The sequence below is a fragment of the Cetorhinus maximus genome, chromosome 4 (genome assembly GCF_964194155.1).
Source record: "Cetorhinus maximus chromosome 4, sCetMax3.hap1.1, whole genome shotgun sequence".
Classification (NCBI taxonomy): Eukaryota; Metazoa; Chordata; class Chondrichthyes; order Lamniformes; family Cetorhinidae; genus Cetorhinus; species Cetorhinus maximus.
Genome location: NC_135882.1, coordinates 65,597,434 through 65,607,853, shown reverse-complemented (window position 1 = coordinate 65,607,853; position 10,420 = coordinate 65,597,434). Strand labels below are relative to the sequence as shown.

General features: G+C 42.6%; 1 protein-coding gene across 1 annotated transcript in view; it reads right to left on the bottom strand.

Annotated features, from left to right (window-relative positions):
• Window positions 1-2,908: 2,908 nt before the first annotated feature.
• The window catches only part of LOC144679659 (tumor protein D52-like), a 272,612-nt gene continuing 265,100 nt past the window's right edge, over window positions 2,909-10,420 (bottom strand). Inside the window, exon 7 of the mRNA XM_078540259.1 lies at window positions 2,909-3,160. Coding sequence (XP_078396385.1) covers window positions 3,007-3,160 — 154 coding nt within the window. The 3' untranslated portion in view covers window positions 2,909-3,006. The remainder of the gene's footprint in view (window positions 3,161-10,420) is intronic.

Genomic DNA, 10,420 nt, shown 5'->3' with positions numbered 1-10,420 from the left:
AGGGCATTGACTTAAAATGCTAACCCTGTTTCTCTCTCCATAGATGCTGCCAGACATGCGGAGTATTTCCAGAATTTTCTGTTTTTATTGAAGTAAAATACTATCTTACCGTAAAGAAGTGAATCTTAGTATTTTATTCAAGAAAACTCATTGTTAATATCTGTCTAACAGAGGTCCAAGAGCTTTTCTGAGTGGTAGCTGTGCTGGAAAATGCATATGTATGGACACTGGTTGAGGGTATGATTGGATGCTGCTGTGATGCTGAATAGCTTCATAACACTAATTTCCAAGTTCACAAAAGAACAGCAACTTAGAAAAGCTTACCTCTGCAAAGAACAGGATCTTTGAGAAAGATCGAAAATTGGGAATTTTGTTTAATAAAAGTCACAGCAGTATGCACATAACAAGAGGCTTGTGCTTGAGAAAGCAAAAAAAAAATTATTAATAGTCGCTTGGTAGTATAGAACTTGAGTATTGCTGAAAAAAAAAAGACATGTTGTTCAAGCTTTTCGTCTTGCACTCATCAGGACAGTTTACTAGGACACCAATAGTAAAGGGAACAATTTATGCTGTATGAGAAGAGAGTTTTGATTGGTTGGCAAGTAGTCTTTGAATGGTGGTGGCAATGCCATGGACAATGAACCAGGAATGGTTCTCCCCCAAGCTTTTGTTTAGTTGAAAAAGGGGCAATGCATGGACATGTTTCTTCTGTCTGCAAAGGACAGGGCTCTGTTTATGAGTATGTGAAGCTTCTAGCATGTGTAAGTGAGCCACACTGCGAGCCCAACTGATAATTTTAAATTGGTTGTCAGTGTAATTCTTAGCACAATTAGGATTGTTTAGCACATGCTGTCCAATAGCGGAAACACATCTAATGTTGGACACTATCTTTTGAGTATCATCTCACAAACTCATGAATGGGCCTAAGGCTGCCACTTGTGGCCCTGAAAAGTGCCCAGTCTACCTCAGATTACCTTGGAAGGGTAAGGTGTCTCAAAAATTTGAGCAAAAGGTGAAGCTAGTCATTTCATGCTGTTACAATGTAGTAGCAACACAAGTGGTATTCTCCACTAACAGGATGCTGCTGTCAAGCCAAAAAGACGTTTTGTGCATCTCACAAATGAGTAACGTTGTACATGAATTTCAGTGCTGGTATGATGTCAGGTATGCAGGCCATACGTTCCAATGACTGGTGGATCCTATCAAACTTTGGGTGTTTGCAACAGGCAAAGTACAGAATATACCTTGCAGAACTCAAAACATAGTGTCCAACATTAGATATGATTCCACATTGGACACTTGCTAAAACAATCCTAACTGTGCAAAAAATTACACTGACAGCCAATTTAAAATCATCAGTTGGGCTCACAGTGTAGCTTACTTACGCATACGGAAAGCGACATTTCTTCAACACAGGGCCCTGTCCTTTGTAGACAGAAGCAGCATGTCCACATATTGCGCCTTTTTCAACTAAACAAAAAGGGGACAGCCATTCCCTGGTTCATTCCCCATTGCAATGCCTTGATCAATCAGAGTCGACCTGTCTGGTTAGTATTCAAACAAAAGCTTGGCAGTTAACTGTCCCATGGTGCATTCTCCATGCCAATGTCTTGACCAGAGTCCATTTGCCAACCAATCAGCACTCTCTTCTCATGCAGTCTAAGTTGTTGTTCCCTTTACTATTGGTATTGTCTTGGCCAGAAGACAGGAAGACAATTATATATACATATATATCTACATCAATCTGGCTACTTTATAAAATTATTAGTTTTTAAAATGGACAAGGCTTTACCCTGACTAGCCATGACTCGTATCAGAGAAATTTCTAACCTTCAGAAACCAGCAGGGACCTCGTTATCTTTAAAGAGGTGCTAATGTCCTGTGACTGCCGACAATCAAATTCCAAAGAAATGAACCAACCCCCTTTGCATTTCTAAGGCAGAGCTCTGGCCAACAGAGATGGTATGTCTACAAAGGACAGAAGGAACCCTGACTCCTCTACTAAAACACCTCAAGATTCCAGGCCTGGAAAAATACATTCTTTGACCAACACCCAGGAGGATTGGGAGTTATGTCACATGACCTCCTCCAAGCTGCTAGAACCTGTAATATTGCCATGTGGAACTGAACCCAGGCAATCTACCATTTTATCATCTAACAGGAGAAAGCAGAGCAGCAGAAAGAGCTCTGTCCAGGTGAAGTGCCTGGCCCTCATCTACACTGTGAACTACTGGAACATTGGAACTTCTATATCTGTGCCTTCAAGACTAATTCATCCCTACATGCCTTCTTCCATTGCGGCAGTCGTCACTTCTGGAAAGTTGGATCACCCTGCAACAGTTTCAGCCTGCTAACCTCTGAAGTAATATGCCACTGGGCTTTTGATTCTGGACTCTGGACTCACGTGAAACCATAACTCTTATTTTTATCGTGATCTTGCCCTGTACCCCTTTCTTTCCCTTATCTCTCTTTTATTGTACAAGTGCAAAAAGGGATGGATGTTGCAAAACACCTTTCCCGCATTGTGTGTGTGTGTAAAATAAACCAACCCTCTTATGTTATCTTATCTTGAGTTTACTGTGGGGTTATTAATAGAGGATTGAATCACTCCAAACTGAAGGGTAGGGGAAAACAAGCCACCACTTACAAAGGGCGAAATCAGAAATTTACGGACGGGTAGTGCAGGGAGAAATCAGGGCTGTTTAAATTAATCCTGCTCTGGTCTATAACAGCACTCTTGCTTCTGTCCTAATGAGAACAAGATGAAAAGCTTCAACAGCATCTCTGTTTTTTCAGAAAAAACATTATTCTTTCAGAAAGGGATGTGTTGCTTCAGCTTTGCTGTTCTAAGCTGTATAAATGAAAATATGTATGTGCAATTTTTTGAATTGACAAACACTCAAAAAAATGCATCTTATAAAATTTTTATTTTTTTTTAAATAGTTAAGTAAGAAATACACATTATTTGTGGAAACAAAAATCACACCAGGTCATTATTTATAACTTTCACTCTCTTTGCTTTGAATCCTTGCTGTCCAGCAATCCCATGAGTGCGGCTTCTGCTTCTAGCAGTGTTGTGTCTGTCTTGGCCCCAAGAAAGCGTGATGTCAGTTCTAGGTCAACAAGTTTCAAACGCACCCTCACTTCCCTCTGATACTTCCTAGACAAAGGAAAATATAATATGTAACTTTTTAAAAAATAAACTTCACGGAGCTACTAAAGTTTATACATAAAACACAAACAAGAGGATACTAGGCCTATGTGTAATTCCTAATAATTGTTCTTTACCTTGATACCAGAACCTAATTGTATACCTTTTCTTATTAAATTAATAAACATACTTATTTTAATACTTGGAACAATTCACAATTTTACATAAACAATCACAATACATGCTGTGATATTAAACTTACAACAAAGATTAGAAAGTAACCAACATGAATTAATGATATAATCATATAATCCAGATAACATCAAAAGGTATCATGGATTTTACACACAAAAAGAAACAAACATACCAACTTTGTGTCTTTGTTCACAATACAGTGATAAATATATTTCTTACATATTCACTCACACTATTGTATAGAGTTTTTTGAAATGGTCAGCAAAAAGATTTACTTCGCTGTGGTACTTTGGTGAAACTGTCAGCGTTCACCGTCATTATTCTGCTGAAACTGATACGCAAGGAACAACGAAATCGTCCAGAAGTTGCTCAATGTTCCTAGCTCCCGTGGGGTATGCTGCAGAGCACTGCTTTCCACCGGGACCCCAATTCGGGGCTTCGAAATGCTGTCACCTCTCAGTGGGACCTGAGACAGCAGGGGCGGGGGACAGAGTTTTTGAATTTTCACATTTTTTAAAAACAACTTTTCAGTTGGTTTTCTGGAGCAGGAATCAGGCTTCAAGCATCAGTCATTTAGGCCACGCCCACCATTTAAAAAAACGCGAGGGTTTAAAGGGGCTTCGGAGCTATTACCATTCAGTCAGAGCTCGCGGCCCCCAGCTTGGGAAGCCCTGATGTAGAGATTCTCACAGACTGCAATCTCCATTATAATCACGATTTGATCAAAACTTCTAATTCTACACTGTTAGTCTCATTGTAAAAATTCTTGAAAAAGTTACACCTTCCTGAATGAGGTGTAACTGGGTTTTTACCAGTGTTCTAATTTCATTATTACTGCGAAACAGCCTCACTGGCCCTGAAAAGTTAATTTTATGTTTGCGGAATATCAAATTTCAACATAACGATAAAAAATCCACAAAGTTTGAAACAAACAATTTTTTCAAAAAAAGTCATCTCTATTTTAGCTTTAAGCTTATTATCACCAGACATTTATTTCACTGCCTGAAAATTTTAATTAAAAGTGAAAGATTGTAAGTGCTTTTAACTTCCTGGTTTGCTGCATGTGAATACTTCAGTTTGATTGGTTGTCTACCTGCTTGCTGACATCACTGCTGCTGCACACCAAGATTTCCCTTGATGTTGGCGCCAGATTTAAACTACCATCGGGAAAGGGGAAATTTCTGTCACTCAGTGCCCATCACTTGCCACTGGCCACAAACCTTGGTCGAAATGTCCACTGGATACAGGACTGATAGAGGAAATTTTTAAGGTATCCTACTCACATATTCTTCAAAATACTGTCTTACAAGTATAATAGGAAATAAAGCATATCATGAGATTTGGTTTTGTAAGCATAATACTTAGATTTTTGATCAGGTTTTCAATGTACCCTTTTGACTACACTCCTTGTTGCACTGGACACCCTCATACTAAAGCTGCAGGCTTTTGCAACTGATAACATTATACTTTCACTCTGTTTCTGTCTGGTATGCTACCCACTAGCTTGAAATCATTAAACCATGAAAGTGACCAAGTACCTTCCCCAAGTGTAGTGTCTGTGCTCATAATTGCTGGGTAGGAACTGGAACAGTGTAAGTTTGGGAAAGTTCTTGCAGGATGGGCAGGGGGAGTGCAAAGGTTCACCAGAAATATAAATAGATCTAAGATAATCTGGTACAAAATCATGAGTTTCATTTTAAGGATGTCAGTGACATAAAAATTTTATTTGACGTTACAATTTGCATAGACATTATATTTACAAAATTTAGCCTTTAGCAAACTCGTTTTCAGCAGTCACTGCTGCTCTAGTGCCACTACATCAGGGCAAAAATCAGCTACATTCCTACTCATAGACAGCTTCTGCTGGAAAGTGTGCCTTTAGATGTAAGGTGCTGACAAGGGAAGTTTCATCCTGATACCCTTTCATAGCCAAGGAGCCAGTCAGGAAACATTGCCTTAGTTTGCAGCTTATAAGTGGCTTTGGGTAAGGCTATGCCATGCCTCTGGAAACATACAACAAGTGTCCCCACCTTCAGAAACTTTACAGAGATGGCCGATTAGTAGCCAGATAGCCTATTTGCTGTTCAATTAGGGATGGCAGATGCAGTGAGGATTTAAAGGACAAACCTAAAGGGCATTCATCATTGTGGGAGCAGGAGAGCAGCTGGCTACCAGTAGGACAGGCCCTCGGGCTAGGGCAGCCCCATTATTTTCAGTCACCTCCCTTGAGGTTCTTCTGGAGGCAATGGCTGAATAGCAAAGTGTACTTTTCCCGGAAAGCAGCAAAAGGAAGCCAGCCAGCCAAATGAAGCAGGCATAGCTGGAGGTGGCGGATGAAGTGAGCAGCTGCAGCATTGTCATTAGGACATGGAGACAGTGCTGCAGGACTTTTAATACCCTCCTGTAGGCTGGCAAGATGAGTGCAGCATCACAGCTACATGATATGACTCCAGATCTGTACTGACCAAAAGCTGGGCAGCCTGATGGGCGCCAGGTCATTAAAAAGGTGTGTGCCCCGGGGCACTATGGAGCCAGTAGCACTTGCGGAGGAGGCAACACTGAAGACTCTGAAGTCACATTTCTGGGCCACTGGAAGTGGTGAAGGAAGACAACATGATCTTACCTCTCTTGTTCTCAACCTTGAGGAGAAACAAGTTCACAACTCCAGGGAAAAGACATGACCAGGTGGTGGAGTGCACCACCTTGCAGTTCTAACGTCAATGGAGGAGACCCTTGACATTGCCAGGGTGGCAGCCCATCAGAAAGTCGGTGATGGTGAGATGGAGTCTGAGAGAGGATGAAATAATCTTACCATCTCCAGGTGACAGGGATAGGGCTCCCTCCTCCTTGATTCCCTCCATTCCTATAAGTAAGATGTACTGGAATGTTGCATCTCTGCAGAGGTAGCTGATGAAATAGACATGTTTTTCTGGCCAGCTTCCTATTTCTCCCATTGGGCCATTTGTGGAGGGAGAGCCAAGGCATGAATGAGTGATGTCATCTCCTTCATTAAAGAAGCAGCAGCCAAGCCAGTAACGTCATGTCAGTCAAGTACACCCTCCACCAGTGCAGATACACTCACCTTGGTGGGGCCTTGTGTGTATTTAGAATAGATAGCACAAGGTGAGCCTGGGTGAGGGAAGCAGAGCAGTTGTGGGCAGTCCCCATTGCAGGATGGAGGATAGAGGGTAGACACAGTCATGCTCAGTTGGAGATACAGATCCTCAGGTGTCACACACAAGGCAGATCTTCCTAGAGCAGCAGTAGTTGGAGATGTGTGTCCAAACATCAGTGTTCCATCAAACTGCATGGAGTCATGCGTAGAGATTGGAGGAATCCATTCATGACATGTGCACCGCCATGTCTCAGGCATATAAGCACATGAGCCCATCCATTGAGACGTGGCCAACCCCTTGGACAGCCATTAGTGGCATCAAGCTAAGTGAATACAGAAGCAGCACAATGACAGGCACAGAATGTATGCCACATTCTGTAGCATTGACTGATCAGTGACACCGATGGTGAAAAGATGTATGGAGTCAATGCTTGGTGCATCCCAGATGGTGGTTCCCTTTAACACCACATGAAAAGTCTGAGGCAGGCAGTGATGTGGTGGAAGGAGTTCATCATCTGGCGTCCCCATGCCGCTTCCTTTGGAGGCACCATCAATACAGGAGGGCCTTGTACCCACAGTTGCCCCTGCATCAACATTGGTGGGGCAGGGTATTGGGGTGCACTTAGTGGCAGCAAAGTGACGAGGCGGTTACCGCCACAGGTATCTCAACTGGACCCACACACAAACACATGACCAGCCTGTCTGCACCTCATCCTCAGCAACAGGAGGAGCGCCTCATGGGTGCGGCCGAGAGTTGAGGGTGCCGGGTCAGTAGTCTCACTTTGTGGGTCACTTGGGAGATCTTTGTTATGGTTGTGTGATTCTAATGATTGGCTTTAATGCACATGAATGATGAGATGGGGGAATGGATGCATATGAGTGTGTAACTTGAAATAGTGTGTCGGTTGGAGACTTGTATTTTTGATAATATGAGGAAGATTGAAAACTCTACACTTCTTGTATCTTGGAATCGCTCCTGCCCTCTGGGAAAAGTGCGCTTCTGAACTGCTTTGCTTCCCTGAGGAGAAATGTACCCGAATTAGTGCGACCCGAGCATCCCTTCCATCCTGCGCGATAGTTTGAGGTCTCAGCCAGACTGGTGGAGGGTGTTGCAAGGCTGGTTCACCGTGCTTCCCTACTTCCTCATCCTCCAAGAAAGTGTATCGCTCCTCTACTTCCCCTTCATCAAGGTCCACAGCTCTCTGGATGCCCTCAGTTGTGAAGAGCACAGCAGACCACTACACTTAGATAAATCCTTGAGGGAGCATCCAGGAGGAAGCCCCCCCCTACCCAGTCATGGCATCTTGAGCAGTCCAATGTCCTGCTCTATGGTGACCCTTGTGCTGAGACGGTAGTAGTGGAAATATCTCTGTGCCTCCGTCGAAGGACTGTGTACAGGTGTTAGCAGCCATCTCTTCAATGGATTGTCCTTGTCCCCTCGCAACCATCGACAAAGTCTCTCCAGTGGCATGACAGCACTTGTGATTGCCTAAAGATGAAGGAGTCATGGCAGCTGCTGACCTGGAGGATATGCTTCTGATGGTCACAAACATGTTGAGAGAGTGGAAATCCTTCCTGTTAATGAATGTCCCTGGCTGCTCTGCTGGTGCTTTGATGGCCACATGGGTGCAGCCAATAACCCTCTGCACCTGAGAAATTCACGGCCCTCTGTGCCCGTGTAATTACTATCAAATAGGACATCTATAACCACCTGTGATAGGCAGCTGATTGAAAGATGTCAGTGAGTTCAGCTGCTGCCCCTTGAAAGCACCCAGAGGCAAAGAAATTCAGTGCCACGGTCAGTGATAGCTACTGGCAGGCATGCCAATGCAAGTGGCAACAATGGAGGTGGCCTCCCATCAGGGCACACACCTCTGCTATCATTTGCCTTGACATGTGTATCCTTTGGCAACACTGATATCTGTCAGATTCAGGAAGATCATTTGCTGTCAGTATGCCCCTATGTGGAGGGTGTCACTTGTGTTCCTCCCTGCTCTTTTTGCAACACCTTTGCATGCCTGAGGACCAATGGCCTGAATTTGCTGTGGGACAGCTGCTCCTCATTGCTGCTCATCTCAACTACGGCTACCTGGTCGCTCCCTCCTATGCCTCACTATCCCCTGTTGGATCACTCCCCCCTCCATAGGTTGAATGCCTACAGAGCAAACTCTTATACAGCCTCTGTACCTTTGGTAGTCACTGTGTGCCACTGCATGAGCAGCTCCCTGAGCCTTCCTCCTTTTATGCAACAATATTAAATAGGTCCGCCTCCCCGACTGCCTCTCTGCTGCAATACCAAAATCACTTTCTGCCCTTTAACCAACTCTTAAGTGGCTCATTTGCATGATAATTTGATGAACTGACATGTTCAGCTGGAATGCTGGTATACACCTGATACCCCTTTGAAAATCGCCAGGAGATGGGACCCCGTTGGGCAGCCGGCATGCCACTTAGGGATCCAAAATTGCAGCTTCGCCCGCTTCCGGTCCCATGTCCTCAGACAAACAAATGTTTGGTCCTTTGGTTCATAACAACTTGTAACATTTCATGTGGTTTGACACAAATATTTTGTTAGCCTGACTACTAAACTTTTAAATTTAGCCAAGCAGGCAAAATTTGGACATACTAACATTTTTTTTAATAGATACAGTTCATTTCCCATGGCTCAGGGAGACAATTTTATTAAAAAAAACATATTTATCTAGCTCATTAGAGGATCTCGGTGGCATTCTCTTGATTACACTGTACAACATGCGATGTATTAGCAGGATCACTGACTTTTTATGACTGATGTCAAATTAAGTTTTTATTACAAAGCATTCCAGGGCTTCTACCTCTGCTCTGAACATCAAATAACATGACTGACACTTCTTTTGAAAATAAGAAATTATTGAAGTATTATATGTTCCTTTATCATCTTTTTCAAAATTCTGGGTAGGCAGAAGATGGTGGGACAACATGTTGCCAATTAGCAGATATGTAGTGTTTAATAGTGGTGCGTTGGCTGAGGTTGTGGTTTTTAAGAATAGATATGGGTGGTGCTGTGTTTGGATAGCATTGGGGAATTTTGGCAAATGGTAACTTTGTAAGGATAGAAAACAGGGGCATTTATTGGTGGTGATGCCTGGGGCCTGACAATCATGGAGAGGGAATGTCAGAGGTCTGAACAGAAACTTGGGCTTTTTCAGGTTGGAAAGGAGGCACCAGAGACTGATTTTATAGCGATTTGAAAGGCTGTAAATGGTATGTAAATGGATAATCGGGAACACTACTTCAAATTAAACTGTGGAAGAAGGACAAGCGGACACAGATTCAAACAACTGAAAGGTAACTTTAGGATTGAAATAAAAAGCTTCTTAACTCAGTGATTAACACTTGGAATTAATTTTCTATCAAGGTGGAAGAGGTAAAAACTCCAGAATCATTTAACAAACTAGATGGTGGCAGATAGGAAGGGATGTAAGGGGAGTGTAAGATTGTTCTGGATGGAGGAATTAAGACATCTAGTGAGATGCAGCTGGGAGGTCTCAGATATAAGTACACAACTATATCAACTGCTTGGGAGGCCTCAGAGCCATAGAAGCTTACAGCACTGAAAATTTAGTTCATCACGTTTGTGTCTATTCTTATTGTTCATTATTGTACATGAAAGAAATAAGCAGAGACTCACTTCAAACTGACAGACTGTAATCACAGCATCCCTGTGGTAACTTTTATGTTCAAATTATAAACAATGTATATTTGAAGTTAAATTGTGTTTTGCATAAAACAGTGTTCCAACTTGTCTTTTTGAAAGCGTATACAAAATGATGGTGAATTTGAGTTGGCTTTCAGCTAAACTTTTAAGTAAAAGCTATTAACTCCAATTTGTATTTCAGAAAAGGAATTAAGCTAAAAGAGGAAGAGACAATATCCCATTACATTTAAGCACTGTTTACATAAGATTTGTTAATCCAGCT